Source organism: Poeciliopsis prolifica, unplaced genomic scaffold, assembly GCF_027474105.1.
Source record: "Poeciliopsis prolifica strain line A6 unplaced genomic scaffold, Auburn_PproV2 SCAFFOLD001, whole genome shotgun sequence".
In the NCBI taxonomy this organism is placed as follows: Eukaryota; Metazoa; Chordata; class Actinopteri; order Cyprinodontiformes; family Poeciliidae; genus Poeciliopsis; species Poeciliopsis prolifica.
The window spans coordinates 25,287,937-25,308,569 of NW_026562376.1; the positions used below are offsets into that span (position 1 = coordinate 25,287,937).

Consider the following 20,633-nt stretch of genomic DNA (forward strand, 5'->3'; position numbering starts at 1 on the left):
CGCCATCGCTCTCCTGACTAATCCTAACAGTAGGACCCGACCAAGAAAATTATGGGGGGAAGACAGAACAATGAGGAGGACTCAGGACACAGAAAACACAACACAGAACACAGCCAGAAACAACACATGACAGAGAGTGTAGTCGGTTTGTTGCACATAACCCCAGCTCAGTGAACTTTTTGAAGCACCAGTTTTCAATGGTTTTTGAGGTTTCAAATTGTAATTAGAATTTCCAGAGCAGTCACTATTAACACAAAAACCATAAAGAAAATCATAAACAACCACTTTTATTTTTGCCCCCATTCGACATAGGTAGAACTAAAAGCCCTGACTTGTTCTACGTTCACAATATTACTGTCTAAGCTGAGGTTAGTGAGCCCTACTCCTTTAGTGAGATAACCATGATTATTGCCCATAATTTAGTTGAGTTTAACTTTAGCTATGTGAAGCTGTAAGAAGACAGTATACAATGTTATCTACAGCAGTGTATCAGGACCTTTGCAGAAAAATTTAGAAAAGAACATTCAAAATTTGCAAAGTCAAAAATTTTCTGGAAAAATAAGATTAAAATATATTAAAAGAATTTCTGGGTTTGCAAAAAAAAAAAACAGAAATATTCTTTTTTTTTTTTTAAAGATAAATTTTTGGCAGATATTATTTTCTTCCATCTACAGGTGTACAGTGGTCTGTTCCAAACTCATATATAGAAATGTATTTCAAGCCTTTATTTTTTGTAATTTTGTTTATTGTGACTTGAAAGTTATGAAAATCCAAAATTCAGTCTCAGAAAATTTTAAAATTGTCAAAACATTAAATATGGAAAACTCATGATGTCCCATCCTAATCAGCAGGTTAACTCTAAACACCTGCAAAGGTTTCGTGAGCAAGAAAGTTGATTGGAAGGAAGAAGTGCAATAGAGAAATGCAACAGCGTCAACCCCACAGTCTTGAGAGGACAGTCAAAGAAAATTAATTCAAGAGCATATATATATATATATATATGGATCTGAAGTAACATAAAAAGTGAAAATCTTGAAATATTTCACTTTAGTATGTGTTGACAAAGTTGATCAACGGGCTCGAAGAACTGTTTCATGATTTTCCAATGAAAAGTAATGTGATGCCTTACTGAACTGTGAGCATTATTATTCAATGGCATTCAATCTTTAAAGTTATTTATTGAATTGGAACAACTCTTTATTATCATAGTTCAGGCATATTGGAACAGGAATTAGTGAAAGCAAAGGCACTTTTAAAATGTTGAGCTCTTATACAATGCCAATTTTTTTTTTTTACTTTTATGTTAATATACAGTTGTGTATGAATTTAATACAAATAGTTTTTAAAAAATTCTTCCTATTCAGTGAGCGTATTAATCATGAGGTAGTAATAATGGTATGAGAAATTGGTTCATTTTGGGAATGACTCACACATCGACACAAATGAACTCAAAGACTTTAGTTTCAACAACAAAGTCAAACCAAATATTTATTAAAAAAATAGACAACCCACATTTTACTTTATTAGTTCAACGTATAGGCTAGGTTTTATAAAAGCATCATCAGCTCACATTGAGGCTCAATGGTAAAAACAACCTTGTTGGCTTTATTTAGGATTCCGGGATTAATATTGCCTAGGAAGTTTCCACTTCTTTATGTTGATCCTCATTTATTTGAGGTTTTGTAAGATGGCAGAAAGGGTACATACTGGAAACATTTAAACCTTTTTAGAAAACGGTTGCAGTACGGGATGTCGTAGCATGACAAATCAGAGGTATTTAAGCCGTCCTCTCGCACTTTCTCCTGCCAGTTCTTGATCCCTCTTTCTTTTTCCGTGCCTAAAAAGAGAAGACTGGGTAAGCTGGCAGCAACAAGGCATTTTGTAATAATGTGATGTTTTATAATGTTTTTTTTCTCTACCTGGAATTGTATTATCAAGAAGAAACCCAAAAATTCCACCGATGAACATATGTGTGGTAAAAAGCACTATGATCACCTGGTCCAGCTCTTTTATTCCTTTAGGAGGGAATGAAAAAAGTTAAGCACCTTTAAAAAGATTGTGCAGAATCTTGAACCATATAAATGTCAAAGGTCTTGGTTGATTAAGTTTAAGTTTCTGAAAGAACTATAATTCCATGAAAAAAGTAGAGATTTTTGTTTGGTATTATTTTTTTTTTCACGTTTTTCATATTCGGTTTTCAAATGGTAAGCTCATTACAGGGAAAAAAACAAATAAAAAAAACTCCCTTTTATGTTGAATAAAGGTTGAATAATTTTAGCCCACTCTTCTTTGCACAATTCTTTTAAAGGGACAGTATTATGTGTATTTCAGCCACATAGAATATTTTAAAGCACAGTAAAGTAACGTTTCCTTCAGTTGTTGTAAAAATGCTGCATAAATCAAATATGACTCCAAATAAATTAGACCTCATAATTTAACACCTTGAAATTGGACCGGAAAAAGCCAGCTAACGCTAGCTGTTTTCTTCTCTGTGATGAGGCTCTGCTCAACAATTTGGATCAGGTCATGTTTGAAGTTGCAAATCATTTAATTAATTATTTCTTCAATAAATTATCATCACAACCATTCCTCCCTGGAGAAAGAATGGTTCAAACTCAAAATGTATCCAGAACTTTAATCCAAAATGACAGTCCTGCCCTGATGAATGCATGTAAAACTTAAGATCCTATTTGTTTTCTTTATTTACCATTAAAGCTCACATGAGCTAACCCTTGAGAGCTAATGTGAAAAACAAGATTTGAGCTGATAGTAGATGAAGATTATGAAAGGGATGAAAAAAAATCCTGTGGAGGACTGAATGGCTGCTTACTTTCCTGTGAGAACGTTTACATGTGAGCGTACGGGACGGAGATAGTTCCTGAGTGGGTGATTAAAGCGTTAAAAAAAAAGCAAACCAAAACAAAAAAAGACATTAAAGAAATCCCACAGTATTTCACTTTATAAAACTTTGTGTCTGTTACTCAGCCGAAAAACCTAAATGATATGTTTTTATTGGAACAGCCTATTCTCAAAAGCTCTTTTTTTTTTCTCCAAATCTGGAGGTGCCACAAACAAAATTCCAATTAACCTTAATGTTGGAAATGAATGTCTTTGCCTTTGCCAAGAAAAACTAAATTCAGGTCCAGGAATAAATAAATCCATCAAAAAAGGGAAGAAAAGAATGTTTTTTTGAAACAGTCCAATGGCCACACACCCTTGTTAAAATTCCAGAGTGTAGAGCTTTAAAAAATTGAGAATGTGATAAGTAATTTCCAAACTTTTTCCACCGATTAACGTTGCATATATGCTTTGGCAATTATAATGAAAAACAAATCTTTAAAATAAAAAATTAAAAATGTGTATAGACTTGATTGCATGCTGATGCTAACTCTTTGTAAGAAAATCTTCAGGTTTAACTTCAGCATTCACTTCGATCAGCATTAATCATCGTCTCTTGTCCCCAGTTCCCTTCAGAACTTCTGCTGATTGTTTTGGACTCTGATTAGATCATTCCCAAAGTTACAAATCGCTCATCAGCTTTCTAGCAGAGACCTGTAGATTTTGGGTCTGTAAGCCACATTGAAGGTTCAATGAGCCCAAAACCTTTCATGATAAAACACAAGAGTGGTATCACAAGTTCATCCATGCAGGCCAAAAACAAACAAACACAAAAAACAAAACAAAAAAATTTGATTTGAAGAACAACTCATCAGGGCTTCATTGCCCTGATGAGTAGGTATCAGCAAAATCCTGTTTGGCTTAGCTGGAGTTTTATTTTGATTCACCAGATTTACTGTATTTGACTGGAGTGTTGACCTCCGTAAGAATGAATGTTTAAACTGAGAAAAAAAAAAAAAACAGCAGCCTTAGTTTAAGGGTTATGTTTCCATACACAAATGCAAACCCTTCTCAAATTGGCTTGTACACAAGTCAGGTTTCCTTGAAGGTGTACCAAGTTTGGAAATGATCTACCCAATTTTTTTCTGGAACTGAGGAAAATGAATGAATGTGTATGAAACCCTTAATGTTGCAGTATTTAACTTTTATTTAAAACAAGCTCTGTACATAATATGTTGAAACTATCACTTTATTGTGACAGTATAATATGAGACAATGATCTATGAAAAAAAATCAAGCTGCTCTGCCTTCTCCTATGAACTTGCTGTCATCTAAATAAATACATTATTCCTAAATAAATACAATGTATTTATTTAGGGTGTTAGAGCTGTCAATCACCCTCCACTTTCCTATCTGCTACTGCTAGTTCACCAAAATGGAGCCTGCCATTAATGCTAAGGCTAGCTAACATGGCTACAGATGATGGTGGCAAAACAGTTTTTCTTGTGATGCTAAGTTGTTTCTCTGCCATTAACACATTGAGATGCATATACACAGGGTCGGTGACAGCGCTAAGACCTTTCTCGGGGCTCAGATTGGTTGTTTTTTGACCGGGAGCGGTACATTTATCCAAAACGGCAACAGGAACTCTAGGAGGAGGTGGAGGAGCTCCATCTTTTCATAGATTATCTGTCTCATAACATACAGTCACAACATGGTGACTGTATTTTCACAATCTGAAAAAAAATGTGAGAACCATGTTTTTGTCAAGGTTACATATTGCAGCTTTAAGAAGGTAACATGGCAGAACTCATTGAAGAATGTTAGATTCAAGGGAAAAAAAGTACATCACCAGTAGACTGAGGTCGCATTAAAAATAAAAAAAGTCAACAAGGTCTTCTGGTGGTAAAAGGGAACTCTTTGTTGTCATCAGACCACTGAGTACTGATTTTCTCAGTCAGTGTTGGCCTTTTATGTGGCATGTTTGACCACCAGCACAAGGGTGAACACAGAGGGCTATTGAGTATGAATGCCAGCATGTTGGATGCCCTGCTTTCATAACTTCCCTCTGGCAATAAACCTCCTAATGAAGTTATATCGAATTGAATCAAGAACTGAAAACAGCGCTGACGTAGTTTTAATCTGAACGCACTCTTGTTTGGTTAACCCAAGACGCACACACACATGCCATCATGCCCAAGCAAGCTCACACACACACGCACGCTCAAAAAGGAAATTCTCCTGCCCAGAGAGGTGCCAGTCAAAAGTTTATGGTACCTGCTGAGCTTTGTGGAACTCACACAGCTGGTACTTTTAAGAATGTCTGGAACAGACTACGGTTTGTTTACAAAGAGCATTGAGGGGCCTCAATCTTGTAGTGCGGACAAATCAGCTGAGTGTTGAAGCTAAAGAGAAAGACTCTGGAGAAGGGTGCTTTATTTGATCCGGGCAGATTACAGCCACTGTCATGGGGGCCAGCCAAGAGGATTTGGGAGGTAAGCAGCCTAGACCTGAGAAAACCAGACAAGCCTTTATGCCCAGTGATGACTCTGGATTAGCACTTCCCTTGGAGACACTCGCATCACATGACTTATAGGATCAAAGTCTTATGTCTGCATAGACAAACTGCTCAATCTTGGGGATTGCTCTTTTGACAATGTCTTCATAAAGAGCCACCACAAACGGTCTCATTAAAACCAGTCCATGTAGCATCAAGAGCAACTAATGACCTGCGACTGACGTGCTTTTGACGTCTTCAACTTATTGCACATAGAACCCTATCTATTTCAACTGGATTGATGTATTTTTCTGGGTTAGGCCATATCTAGACCCCTATATAAATATACAGGGGTCTAGATATAAATATAGATATGTAGATATCTATATCTATACCCTTGTATAAATATATACATGTATATGGTATAGATACCATATTGTATAGTACGGGTGGGAATTTATCATATTTCTTATTATTTACACCAAATAGTGCAAATAATATTGGGCTTAGCTGCACTGAACTAAAAGTACAACAAAAGACTCATTGACTAGTTTCTACATTTAGAAGTATACTTTAATTTCCTCCTGATATTTTGTCTCCTCATCCTTTTTTAGTCTTTGTCTCTCTCTTGCAAAGCAGGAAATACATTATTCACAACCACCGCCATTTGTGGACACTGGTACACACAAACAACCCAGAGGTACCAGTTAACCTGGACTTAACCCAGATTATACCCTGGGCATAGGCTACAATGCTCACCTGTCACCTCAACAGTTTAATTCTTGTCTTTGACCCGTTGCACCACTTATGTCATTCTGCTTATGCTTCCACCAGCCCACAAATATATGAGTAGCACAGCAGACCAGCTTTACAGACAATTATCTAGTTAGCTGGTTAAACGCATTAACAGAAAGGGTCACTAGTGTTCCAGAGTATAAAACTTCCCCTGTGATCCACTTTTCATTTCCACTGTAGTCTTCCTAATCTTGTATGTCTTTTCTTTCAGTCTCACCCACAGTGGGCTCACCTTGTGGGGCCTGATATCCGGTTGTGCCTGGAAGCTTGGAAAAAAAAACAAACAAACAAAAAAACTTCATCCATACTCAAACCCTAACAAGACACAAGCCAAAGAGTACAAAATCTGAGAGGAATCAAAGATCAGGAGCATAGATCTTTGATTCTATGCTCCTGAATCAGGGATGTAAGAACCGGTTCTTACGTGCCAACAGAACTCATCTGATTGGTTTGGCTTGACCTGCTGAGCAACAAACTAAATCCATCTACTCCCTCTTTTGAGTCTGATAGGAGTAGAAAAATGATGGAAAAACAACAACATATTTAGATCTGTTCAGGTAAGACAACGATAAACTCTGTCCTTGTCACTTGGAAATCCAGGCTGAAGGCTAATGATAAACTGTTTGCCATCTGGGGCCTCTGGGATTTGGCAACACCTTCCCTTTAGAAGCTTAAGCTGGCAGAACTGCTCCCATCTTTTTAAGTGTAATCTGAAAGTGGAAATGCAATGGAAGAACACTAACATTTTCAGTCATCAGTCTGTTATTTTCTTTTTGGCAAATCAAAACCAAATAAATTGATGGTGGTTTCCTTTCAGCCACCGACCATGACTGCTTCAGAATGCATACCAAAGAACGCTGGCACCAACAAGGGCTACTTCTCATGGGAGAGCTGTACAGCTCTTTGTATTGTATTGTATTGACATACAATAAATGTCATTCAAGCATAGTAGTCTTACTGATATTACGAAGACATGGTAGTCCCTAAATGATAAGCCAGTGAGTTGTTGGCCACATCCTGATAAGCTAATACAAGCCTGCAAGATGTGATCTTATAACCTGTCAGTATAACACAGGTATAGAACACACATAGTTAAATGAGAATTTTTTTTTTTAATAAAACTGCGTGTTGGTTGTTACCTTGTTCTGTGAAAGTTTCTTAGCAAATTTTCTCACGTTGCCCCCTAAATCTCAGTTTTTTCTGTGTATACATACCAACACTAAAACAGAGTTTTCTCAAATCTCCTCCCAGAGTTGTTATAAATAATTGTTGTTTGTGAAATTAAAGAGTTTATATGTGGCTGAAAGGCAAAAAAAGACATAAAAATTTATTTGATTTCCCAGACATCTGACTACATGTGGATTAGGCCTAAACATACAAATGCACTTTACTGGGGTAATCATTCATTTTTGTTGCAATGTTTTCCACCCTGAAAGGCTTTTAAAAGAGTGTTTATTGTAACTTTACCTGTGTCAATGATGCCTGGATTGGAACGAAACCAGGTAGGTAGCACAAGTCCACTGAAGGTAGAAAAACCAAGGATGAGGAGGTTGCGGGAAGAGTTGAGATCAACATGCTAAAGAGAAGAAGAGGGGAGAGGGGCAGAATGATAATATGCCACACAACTTGTTTAAATTGGTTTACTGACTATTACTTTCAGACTATTTTGTTGTTCTGTGAAAACAAACTGCCAACTCTGTTTTGGAACAGATCTAAAATAAAATTAGACACAATGTGGAAATAAAAGAAAAAGCCAACAAGTCAAATACTGTTTTAAGATAGATTCACATTTGATCATAACAGGTTAAAATGTTAAAATGTTAAAGCCCCTAGTATTTATAGACCCAGAATTGAATCAGATTGGGGAAAGAAGCAAGAATCTTTATTTTTCCATGACACAAAATTGTCAGTAGTCAACATGAATAGAGGCAGGTAAAGACAAATGCACATCTGCAATGGGCCCTTGTGTGTTTTTTCATTTGCTTAAAAACTTAAATACAATACCCAAGGTTTCAGTTCAATGCTAAATCTGAACACTTTGACATTGCAACCTGATTGTGTGAATGGTACACACTCAAGGTTTTGCTACATATAACTTGGACTCGAGGGAGCTGTAGTCGTTCAAAGCAAACAAAACAGTTGTTGGATGAATAAAAAAAGAAGCCAAAATGTATAAAGTTTCAACTGTTTTACAAAGACTGATGAAATAAATTCTTTAAAGGGAAAATACCTCATTGGGGCGGAACTTCAAACACTAATGAGATGGTGAGTCGGTGCTTTGCGAGAGCAAAGTGGAGATTTCTATGTTCTGGGTGTTCCTTTCTTGCAAAAGCTTCCCTGGACTCCCTGCTGCTTGTTTTCTTTAACACTCGTTAAAAAGCAGCATGAGACCATTAAGAAACAGCCAAACAGTTATGGTCTTAGGCAAATAAAACCAGCACAAAGCTATTAATAGTTATTATTTGTTATTTGAGCACTCCAATATTTTTCAGTTTCAACAAATGTTCTACCAGATCTCATATTAACTTGTCTATAGCGAAGAAGTAAAGACCTACATCTAATTAAGCTTGCTATTAAAACCAAAGACCTCATTTAATATGTTGAAACTTGATAGGAGCCGTTCCTGATAGAAAATGTTTCCGAAACATTTCCACATTTTTTTATGCAACAAATAAAAAGAAGCACACAATTGATTGCGAGGTGGAGGAAAATGCAAAGTTTTTAACTTTTCATATTTCACGTAAAAATCTGTAAACCTTGTGAAGCATATTTATGTCAAGCCCTCCAGATTCAATACTCATGAAGCACATTTTTGCTGCCGTCATATCTGTAACTCTTTTGGTGTATCAGCTTTGCACATGTAGTTGACTAGTTTGGGTTTTAGCTAATAAACAGGGACTTTTTTTGTCAAAAGGTAACTTCATTGGGACACACAGAAGTCGTATGTAGGGCACCCCAAAGTTCCAGCTCACTCAGACTTTAATACGTCATAAGATTAGCTACCACAGCTATGCAGATGATACACAGCTCAACATTACAATGTCACCAAACATTGTCATCGTTACATTGCTAAACGACTCTGAACCTATCCATGTACTGAACAGAACCTTAGAACAAATCAGTGAGTGGAGGTGTCTTTGCTTTGCTTTTTGAACAGAAATGAAATTTAAGTTATTATCTTTGGACCAATAGAGGAATGATCAGAGAGATTTTGCAGGTAGATACTATCAACCAGTCCTGAAATCTGGGTGTTAATGGACTCAGACCTAACACATAAAGATAATTACAAAGTGGGGATTCTATCACCCGAAGAACATCTTTAGGATTAAAGGACTAAAGTCCCAGCAAGATCCAGAGAAACTCATTCATGTCTTTATCTTTAGTTGCATTGAGTCAAACAGCTCCACATGATCCAGAGTCCTGCTGCTGGCACTCTCACTACAACCAGTAGCTTGTAGCTCAGAGAATAGACTTTAAAATACTTCCATTAGTTTATAAATCAGTGAATGCCTTAGCACAGTGTCAACCTTCCAGAAAACTCAGGTCTACTGGTTTTAGTTGACTTTGTGTCCCCAAAAAGAAAAGCAAATATGTAAAAGATATGCTTCACTAATGGTAAATGGACTGAACTTATATGGCGCTTTTCCAGTCATTTTGACCACTCAAAGCGCTTTACACTAGAGTCACATTCACACACCAATTTGGGGTTAAGTGCCTTGTCCAGAGGCACATCGACATATGGCAGGAGGAAGCTGGAATCGAACCTACAACCTTCCGATTGCAAGACGACAACTCTGCCACACAACCACAGCCGCCACTAATCTGGAATAAACTTCCCAAAAAATACAAAACAGATGAAACACTGAGTTCCTTTAAATCAAGGCTAAAACTCACCTGCCCACAGTTGCCTTTGACTGGAACAGTGATCAAAATATTTGATAACAATTATTCTTGATGATGGCATTTGACAAATGTTAATGTTGTTGCTCATTTCGTAATCGGTAAGTGTAATATGTTTTTATCAAGTAAAGCACTTTGAAATACCTTGTTGCTGAAATGCAATATACAAAAACTTGATTTGACTTGTTGCTTATCATTTGCAAAATAGGTGAAGCTCATTCTGATTGGATGGATAGTTATTGTGAACATTGCTTTGAAAAAAGGTGTTCATTTTTTGATTCCCAGAGGCAATTCAGGCCTAAATACAAAATTTATTTTGTCTGTAAGGTAAAATAAAGTCTTAAAACAAATAAAATTAGGTGGTGGAAAATTATGATTTTTTTTTCTTTTAAAAATATTGTATGCATAAACAGTTAGCCCCCCAGATGCTTTACAGTTTGTGAAGAGTCTGTTAAACACAAACAAAAAATAAACTCAATGTGTTTACCTGAAGGTTGGATATCCCCACAGCTGCAATCATGCCAAACATGACAAGAAACATTCCTCCAATGACTGGATCAGGGATGGTGATAAAAACCGCTCCAAACTTCCCAAAGACTCCCAGAGCAATCATCAAAACTCCTGTTGTCTGAAGGACGAGACGGCTGCTAACCTGAGATGAAGCAATGAAAATGAAGATACGTGGAAACCCTGATTATATTTAGATATTTATGATTTAAACATTCCTCTTGGTCTGACTTTAATTCTTGAATATTTGTTCACTTTCTCCGCTGGCATTGCTAAAACTATAATTGTGAAACAGTGCAGAAACTCAACATCACCATTAACAAATTCTACTTCTGTTTGCTGATTTGTCCTGTTGAAACTCATCAGGACAAACGGGAAAATTCCAAGACAGAGTACCGAAAAATTCTTGACAGTCACTAGATCTCAGCTTAGTGAAACACCACGTGGGTAAATTTTGCACGTATGCAACTATGGATATGCAACATGATATTGCATACCCATGTTGCAGTACATTGGTATGTATCCACATATTGTGGAGCACACATTTGGTGTTTTGGAGCAAAAATGCATAATGTTTTGCTCCAATATATTTAAGAAGTGTAGCTGCTTTTTTAATGACCATATAATTTTGCAATTTGACAATTTCAAAAACAAATTTGCTTAATGTAAATGCAACAATAAAAAAAAATAGTTTAATGATAAAAAGTTTCGGTGGATTTTGGTTGCATTAAAAGTGTTATATTTTCCAGAACTGCACTGGAAACGTCTGGAAAGTTTTGCTTCACTCACGTCACATGATCAACAGCTAGATGTTGCCACTGGCACAAACCACAAAGAAGAAGACAACAGGAAGTAGTTGGAGGATCATGGCATGAAAAGTAGACAGAACTCATCTGGAGATGGATTACCAGTGGATTTGACCGGTGCAGTTGAAGCTCACAACAGACTCACACTCAAACTACCTACTTAGACACACACTCGACATTGTGTGTTCGTTTCCGTTCTATTTCTATTTCCTTTCCTCATATTTGTTTGGCAGGCCTGAATAGATAACAGTGATGAATTTATCACCTGTCACATGAGTGAACTCAATGTTTAAGTGTATTGGCTTCATAAAGCAGGACAGTGTGTCATACACACTATGCTGGTTTAGGATGTGACCACAGGTATCAGGTGAAGCTCTGCTTGCTTTTTTATATCTGACTAAACCAGTGCTACTTCAAAGACAGAAATGAAGTCTCTTGTTAAAGTTTCAGTTAGCAGTTAAATTTTGTGGTGCCAAATGTACTTTGTGATTCACTTGGCAAGTGTCCAAAAGGCAGGAATGTTGGTTTTTCTAAAGGTGATACGTTCATTGGAAAACAGGTTTTACAAATCATCTGTGCTGTATGCTTTTGGATATCAGGCCATGCACTCAGCAAAATGAGTTAATGTTTCTAATGTATAATTTAAGGAAATGAAACTTACATTTTATGGTGCTCGAAGGTCAGAAGTATTTAATCAAAAGTGAGAACCTATTAGGGTTTCAGCAGCTTGTTAAAGGGGAAATATTATGTGTTTTACAGGCACATAGTCACTTGATTATCCTACCAAATGGCATTGTTAACTTCAATTGTTATAAAAATGATATATCAAATATTTAAGATTGGTCTCTGTCACTTTAAAGACTCCTTCTTTTTCTGAAACTCAGCCTTCAGGAAGTCATCATAACATTGCTCCTCTATTAAGCCTTTTACAATGTTTTTTTTCACTGTTTGACTGACAAGTAGCTTGTACGCTGAGCTTCACAGATGCACAGGGGTTTGCTAATTGCTGCTGGCTAAACTGAAAGAATTAAGTGGTGGAGTCAGGAGGAGAGGGATGCTATGTGGTAGCTTGAAGAAGCTCAAGGAAGAAGCTGCACCTCCAAATTGGTGCTAGGTCCAACCAGGTGTTTTGCACAGCAGAATGGTTGCTATGGGACAGCAAAGGATTTCAAAAAAATGCATGAAAAAATCCAGGCAACACCCCAATTATATTTTTGAAGAGGAAATGACATCCTAACATGATGTAACACTAAATATTTTCAGTTTTACACAATACTTCCCCTTTAACATACATTGCCTTGCAGATAATAGTTGAGGTTTTCCTATTTTGTAACTTCACAACCAGAAATTTATGGTCAAGGTATAACATAATTGTGAAGTGAAAGGAAAATTAAACAGACTGAAGCTATGTACCTTGGTAATTCCAAGTGCAGCAATGTTTTGACTGTAGGAAGTGGTTCCATTTCCAGTTCCCCACAGGGCAGCCAAGATGCAGCCCATGCCCTCAACAGCGATGCCTCGGTTGATGGCGTGAATGGGTGGTGGAGGAGCACCAGACAAACGGGCACAAGCATAATAGTCACCGATGGATTCAATGGTAGATGCCAAAACGCCTGCCATCATTCCCAACACTGAGGACAGGCTTACAGTAGGAATGCCCCATTGACCTGTGGATAGAAAACTAATTATCACAATTCATTTTCAAATTGGTTGTACATAAAAGATCCTCATCGTACCATCAGTTACCAAAACCAGAGAATCCCACTTCTGACAAAGTTGAAACAACTCAGGATGGCCAAGTGGTCTAAGGTGCTAGTTTAAGGTTGCAGTCTCCCTTGGAGGTGTGGGTTTGAATCCCACTTCTGACAGAGTTGTGAATATTTAAGTCAAATAAGAAAGTGAGTTTCTTGTCAAAAATTATTTAATTAAGAAAGGATTGCAATTTACACCAACGGGATTAGAGCAATGATAACAAACCTTGTAACTGAGGTGAAAACCTGCTAAATTTTGCTTTTTCCAATGTGCCATTATTTGGCATAGTTCTGATTGAATACTCAATATTTTTTTTGGCCTGGGAGCATAACACGTGCGAAGGCATCTCGAATGTTTTAGCAACAAGGCAGGATGGCCGAGCGGTCTAAGGCGCTGCGTTCAGGTCGCAGTCTCCCCTGCAGGCGAGGGTTCGAATCCCACTTCTGACAGAGTTGTGAATATTTAAGTCAACTAAGAAAGCGAGTTGCTTGTCAAAAATCCTTTCATTAAGAAAGGATTGTGACTTACACCAAAGCGATAAGAGCAATGAAAAAAAGACTAGGTGAAAACCCTCAATTTGCTTTTTCCAATCTGCCATTATTTGGCATAGTTCTGATTGAAGAGTCAATATTTTTTTTTGCCCTTGGGGCATAAACTATGCGAAGATGTTTTTTTTTTTTTTTAAATCCCTTTCGGGTGTAACACACACTAAAGCATCTCGAACTTTCTCACAACAAGTCAGGATGGCCGAGCGGTCTAGAAAAGTGAGTTTCTTGTCAGAAATCCTTTAATGAAGAAAGGTTTACAATTTACATCAATAGAGTAAGATCAATGAAAAAAACCTAGAAACTCTGGTGGAAACCTGCTCAATTTTGTTTTTTCCAATCTGCCATTATTATTTTTTTTTTGCCCTTGGAGCGTAAAGCATGCAAAGATTTTTTTTTTCTTCTTTTTTTCAATCCCTTTCGGGAGTAACACATGCAAAAGCATCTTGAATGGTTTTGCAAAAAGTCAGGATGGCCGAGCGGTCTAAGGCGCTGCGTTGAGGGCGCAATCACCCCTGCAGGCGTGGGTTCGAATCCCACTTCTGACAGAGTTGTGAATATTTAAGTCAACTAAGAAAGCGAGTTGCTTGTCAAAAATCATTTCATTAAGAAAGGATTGTGACTTATACCAAAGCGATAAGAGCAATGATAAAAAAAACTATGAGACTAAGGTGAAAACCTGCTCAATTTTGCTTTTTCCAATCTGCCATTATTTGGCATAGTTCTGATTGAAGAGTCAATATTTTTTTTGCCCTTGGGGCATAAACCATGTGAAGATGATTTTTTTTTTAAATCCCTTTCGGGTGTAACACACACTAAAGCATCTCTAACTTTCTCACAACAAGTCAGGATGGCCGAGCAATCCTTTCATAAAGAAAGGATTGCAAATTAAATCACAGGGATGAGAGCAATGATTAAAAAAAACCTTGTAACTGATCTGAAAACCTGCTGAATTATGCTTTTCCGATGTGCCATTATTTGACATTGTTCTGATTGAACACTCAATATTTTTATTGGCCCTGGAGCATAACGCACGAGAAGCCACCTCAAATGTTTTTGCAACAAGTCAGTATGGCAGAGCGGTCTAAGGCGCTGCGTTAAGTTCACAGTCACCCCTGCAGGCGTGGGTTCGAATCCCCCTTCTGACAGAGTTGTGAATATTTAAGTCAACTAATAAAAGTGAGTTACTTGTTGAAAATCCTTTCATTAAGAAAGGATTGTAATTTAAACCAAAGGGATGAGAGCAATGATTAAAAAAACAATCTTGTAACTGATCTTAAAACCTGCTGAATTTTGCTTTTTCCAATGTGCCATTATTTGGCATTGTTCTGATTGAACACTCAATATTTTTTTGGCCTTGGAGCATAACGCACGCGAAGGCATCTCAAAAGTTTTTGCAACAAGTCAGGATGGCCGAGCGGTCTAAGGCGCTGCGTTCAGGTCGCAGTCTCCCCTGGCAGTGTGGGTTCGAATCCCACTTCTGACAGATTTGTGAATATTTAAGTCAACTAAGAAACTGAGATACTTGTCAAAAATCCTTTCATTAAGAAAGGATTGTGACTTACACCAACGCGATAAGAGCAATGATAAAAAAACCATGAAACTGAGGTGAAAACCATCTTAATTTTACTTTTTCAAATCTGCAATTATTTGGCATAGTTCTGATTGAAGAGTCAATTTTTTTGCTCTTGGGGCATAGAGCATGTGAAGGTGTTTTTTTTTTTTATTCCTTTCGGGTGTAACACACGCAAAAGCATCTTGAATGTTTTTGCAACAAGTCAGGATGGCCGAGCGGTCTAGTGCGCTGCGTTAAGGTCGCAGTCTCCCCTTGAGGCGTGGGTTCGAATTCCACTTCTGACAGAGTTGTGAATATATAAGTCAACTAGGAAAGTGAGTTTCTTGTCTGAAATCCATTAATGAAGAAAGGTTTACAATTTACATTAATAGAAAAGGATCAATGAAAAAAACGAGGAAACCTGCTCAATTTTGCTTTTTCCAATCTGCCATTATTTGGCATAGTTCTGATTGAAGAGTCAATATTTTTTTTTCCCTTGGAGCATAAAGCATGCGAAAATGTTTTTTTTTTTTTTTTTTTTTTTCCGTCGGGTGTAACACATGCGAAAGCATCTCGAATGTTTTCGCAACAAGTCAGGATGTCCGACCGGTCTAAGGCACTATGTTAAGGTTGCAGTCTCCCCTGGAGGTGTGGGTTCGAATCCCACTTCTGACAGAGTTGTGAATATTTAAGTCAACTAATAAAAGTGAGTTACTTGTTAAAAAGCCTTTGATTAAGAAAGGATTGCAATTTAAACCACAGGAATGAGAGCAATGATAAAAAAAAAAACCTTGTAACTGATCTGAAAACCTGATCAATTTTGTTTTTTCCAATGTGCCATTATTTGGCATTGTTCTGATTGAACACTCAATATTTTTGGGGGCCTTGGAGCATAACGCACGCGAAGGCATCTCAAATGTTTTTGCAACTAGTCAGGATGGCCGAGCGGTCTAAGGCGCTTCGTTAAGGTCGCGGTCTCCCCTGGAGGCGTGGGTTCGAATCCCACTTCTGACCGAGTTGTGTATATCTTACATCATCTAAGAAAGTCAAAAATAAAAAAAAGTCAAAAATCATTTTATGAAGTAAGGATTACAATTTAAATCAATAGAATAAGATCAATGAAAAAAACTTTGAAACTGAGGTGAAAACCTGCTCAATTTTGCTTTTTCCAATCTGCCATTATTTGACATAGTTCTGATTGAAGAGTCAATAGTCTTTTTTTGGCCTTAGAGCATAACGCATGCAAAGGCATCTTCTGACAGAGTTGTGGATATTTAAGAAAGTGAGTTTCTTGTCAAAAATTCTTTAATAAAAAAAGGATTACAATTTACATCAATAGAATGAGATCAATGAAAAATAACCTTGAAACTGAGGTGGAAACCTGCTCAATTTTGCTTTTTCCTATGTATAGCTCTGATTAAAGAGTTAATTTTTTTTTTTTTTTTTTTTTTTTGCCCTTGGGGCATAACGCACGCAAAGGGATTTCTGAGAATAGACAGGGTGAGCTGCACTGGATTTGGAAAACGAATCTGGCACTGCAGCACTTTGATCAACAGTCACTTCTGAAACAAAAGCTCTCCCCAGATTAAGAAAAAAAAAATACATCAAGTGAGTTATATGAAACATAAGTTTACATGCAGTTTATTATATTACCAGGTATTAGTCTTCCATTTTAGAAAGGAGGACATTTTTGGCTGATTGCTTTAACTTCCAGAATAAAATAAGTCAAAACATAAACCGCAGCGGGACCAAACTTTGGTATGTGGATTGGTGGAATGACTATGTGACTTATTTAATTCAAGAAGGACGTCAGTATCACATTCAATACCAATATTGCATCAAATTATAATTTTTTATTACTGTGTTCTACTTGTTTGGCAGCTCGATTCAATTTTGAAGGATGGGGCGAGTGACTCAGACTTCCAACCTTTAAAGATGGAATTCAAACTTTGGTGGACAATCCAGTTGGCCTGCAACTCCAAAATTCTGACAAATGCAACACTGACCTGAAAGTTGGGGTACCTTTTCACATGACCCTAGCGAACCTGAAGTCTGAGCTCTTCTAAAAAGTTATACATTCTGTAAACGTGCATGTGAGTAAACCATTGCTGAACCTCTGCTCAAGTTGCATTATAAGTAATGCAACTTTTCCCATAGGTATTGTGAAAGTCGTTGTCTAATGCATATCTACATGCTTACACAATGAATACATGCATGTATGGTGAAAGAAATATAAAGATTTGCAATTCAAAGGCGACTGTCAAAAGTGCAGTTTTTAGCTGACATGTCGTTCTTTCTAAAAGTACTGAAGTTACACTAATATAAAACATATTCCAGTCAACTTAAACTTGGACACGTTTGACTAATATATACATGATTTGAAATAGGTGTTAAATCTCTTTAATATGACTGTACTGATATATAGGCCAGGCTCACTGAAGAATTTTAGAATGAAAGTAAGGTACAGCCTTGAATTGGTATTTTATTCTATGTTGCATGCCTTTGTGTTTTGTGTTTATGATGTAAAGCACTTTGAAATGCCTTGTAGCTGAAATATGCTATACAAATAAAATTTGATTGATTGATTGATTGACAGTTTGAAGTTGTGCAGCATCCAGGCATGTTGACACAAAGACAAATCATCATCAATATATTTATAAGAGCAATTGTTTCTCCATATCTATCATCAAAGAGTTAGAAAGAGATCTGTCATTGCGAAGAAATAGCTGAGTCAAAATGTGATGCTCTCAATTTACTGGTACCTGAAAATTACAAGTACCTAAAATGAATTTCCTCTGCAGTGTGTCTGGGCTCACACTTCGACATAACGGGAAAATAATGGATGGACCAATAGCCATTTACAGTCAACCTGAAGTCTCCTATTCTACAATGAAAAGTTGCTAACACAACCTTGAGAAAACCATGAGACAGTGTTCATTCTTCCCAGGAATTAATGTGTTAGCCAATGTTGCTGATTCTGTCAGTAGTGGACGTCCCAGCATGTTCATTCCAATGTCAGAAAAAAAAAACAAGAACTTCAAGAAGTTATCAATGGGTTCCAAGCCCAACCCAGCAACTCTGCCTCTGGCCTTGGCAAAAATCAGACCTGATGACATTTTCTATCTGTTTTCTCATGTAAATAGTTGCATGTCCAAGAAGGAATTGGTAACACACTCATGTGTACTATGTTCAATGTTGATTGAAATATAGAAAACATGCCAGAAAGCTTGATGCAATTACAGCTGTTTTTGCATACACTGCTTTCCTGATTTACATGTCTGTAATATGAGGCCCTGATTGCTTCATACTGTTCTGATACCTGAAATTACAGAGCTACAATAGTCTGTGTTCCCTCTTAATCATAAACTAGTTGTGCATTTTGGCCAGCATCAATAATTGCATTTTGCATTTGCAGGTTTAAAAATTTTTTTTGGGCATAAAGTAGGATGTCTTACCTGGATAAGGCATGCGGAACCATGGTGAATTTGTCAGGGCGTTCAGGTTGATGTCGGTTCTTGCTGAGAAGCCATACTGATTCGACTTTGAAGGCAGGACGTCAAAGACAGTCAGTAAAAAGCAGACCAGCCAGGCACCACACATTCCAAACAAAGCCTGGAATTTAAGATCAATGTCAAGAGCATCTCGTTATTAACTTAGGTTCTTTTGTGTAACTATATAGAACTACGAAAGTAAAAAAGCAGAAAGAATGATACATAAAGTACAAATTCAACTGGTTAACATTTCCCGTCAATTCACTAATTTATCATACAAGCTAATAAATCACTGTTTGCAATCATGTCCAATTAGGAGGGGGAAAAAATCAAGTATGTTTCCTTGAAGAAAAAAAAAGGTTTTCATGAGCTTGAATGTTTTACACAGAGGAGTGCACAACTGGTTTTGATTCATGTCAGTCTGACATGGAAAACATCTTTAAGTTTAAACCAAGTGTGCATGTACTCTTTTTGAATTATGTTGGACCTAGAACAGCTTTTTATCACATACAAGTACATGCTTATTGATACAACATAACAAAAACAACCACAATCGACCACAATAGGTGGTTAATTGTAGGTTAAAAGGGAAAAAAAGATGCTCATGATATGCGACTATAACTGCCACCTTTTCTTTTCTTTAGATAATCCTGAAGTTGAGCGTAACGTTATGCATCATATCACTTAATGGAGAACATAGCTCCACAATTTTATGAAAGTTGTTTACATTCTGAAAAACATGTGGTCTCATTTGATGTTATACCTGCCTTCATTTCCTCACACCATTAAGTGCAACATGTTGTGTATTCCCTTGACTCAAATGTGAGTCCACATGAATAATTCTACACATTTAAGACTCAGAGCTGGGGGTTTTGTCCTGCAGAATCTTACTAATTGCTGTAAGTCTTTGCCAACTCTAAAAGTTGGCTAAGACCTGCGGCAGTTAGTCAAACGAAAAAACATATTGAATTCAAAACTATCAACATTGACATGTAACTGACTGAAGACTTTTTTTCTGAAGCTGTTTCAGTCTCTAAATCTTTTTATATAAACATCTATTTGTTAATTCAGAATTTGTTTTTTAATTTCTATTCTATTTTTTGATCAAACATGTGTATGTGTGCACTCAGTATTATTAACCAGGATTCTTAAATCCTAATTTTGTTTGTATTTCTTATGAATTTTCTGTAATCCTTACACAGTTCTCTTAGAATGCTCTGAGAGATTTAGAATATATATTTAACTTGACAATGCCAGGGCCTACTGCAACAACTCAGCAATCAGCACTGAATGCAGCTTATAGCCAACATTTAACTGATTTGTTCAGGATCACCTAGAGCTAATACATGGGGTATATTTATTTTTGCCTGATACAATGTTTGCCTTGTGATATTTAGAAAAAATGCACAATAAATTCCAACTTGTGCAGAGTTGTTAAAATTAATTTCATCCTCTCTTACCTTAAACCTGACATTTTGCAAACATGTAAAAAACACAAGAAAAAAACAGTGCTGTGAGAAAAGACAAATACAGAAGGTAACTTTTCTGAGGTGACTCACAGAAAAGAGCTTGAATAGTGGATATTGGAAAACCTTCCATCTCTTATCCTTGTATGAAATCATTGGAACGTGAACTTTGCTGAGGTACTGGGAGAACAGGAGGATCAGACAGACTGTGCTGCAGACGAGAAGACAGGACAAAATGTCCATGTAGTCACTGCTCATATATCAAAACTCACAATCACATGTCAGAGCCGTCAAATTTTACTTCCATATGGTAAGTTGATCTTCATATATATATTTAGTTAAGCGCCAAAGATGAGCTGGATGCACTTGCTGAGAGAAAGCGGTTAGTTACCCCAAAACAGTTGCCATGGATATCTTGAACAAGAATGAAAGAATCAAATCAACAATCTAGGTACATTTTTGTTGAGGGAATATCGTCATA

General features: G+C 36.9%; 1 protein-coding gene and 4 non-coding genes across 6 annotated transcripts in view; 4 read left to right on the plus strand and 1 right to left on the minus strand.

The window, feature by feature from the left end:
• Window positions 1-1,513: 1,513 nt before the first annotated feature.
• si:dkey-106n21.1 (solute carrier family 23 member 2) overlaps window positions 1,514-20,633 on the minus strand; it is a 41,579-nt gene continuing 22,459 nt past the window's right edge. The window contains exons 6-12 of one of the 2 annotated variants that reach the window (XM_055031539.1): window positions 20,246-20,363; window positions 18,651-18,735; window positions 12,757-13,010; window positions 10,518-10,682; window positions 7,598-7,706; window positions 1,920-2,015; window positions 1,514-1,837 (exon numbers count right to left, since the gene is read on the minus strand). In XM_055031539.1, coding sequence (XP_054887514.1) covers window positions 1,665-1,837; window positions 1,920-2,015; window positions 7,598-7,706; window positions 10,518-10,682; window positions 12,757-13,010; window positions 18,651-18,735; window positions 20,246-20,363 — 1,000 coding nt within the window. In that variant the 3' untranslated portion in view covers window positions 1,514-1,664. Of the gene's footprint in view, window positions 1,838-1,919; window positions 2,016-7,597; window positions 7,707-10,517; window positions 10,683-12,756; window positions 13,011-18,650; window positions 18,808-20,245; window positions 20,364-20,633 lie in introns of both variants that reach the window. The other variant, XM_055030753.1, reaches the window with a different exon arrangement.
• Window positions 13,462-13,544, plus strand: trnal-cag (transfer RNA leucine (anticodon CAG)). The gene has a single exon. It is a non-coding gene; the product is annotated as a tRNA-Leu (tRNA).
• trnal-gag (transfer RNA leucine (anticodon GAG)) lies at window positions 14,106-14,188 on the plus strand. Its single transcript has one exon. It is a non-coding gene; the product is annotated as a tRNA-Leu (tRNA).
• Window positions 15,044-15,126, plus strand: trnal-cag (transfer RNA leucine (anticodon CAG)). Its single transcript has one exon. It is a non-coding gene; the product is annotated as a tRNA-Leu (tRNA).
• trnal-aag (transfer RNA leucine (anticodon AAG)) lies at window positions 16,127-16,209 on the plus strand. The gene has a single exon. It is a non-coding gene; the product is annotated as a tRNA-Leu (tRNA).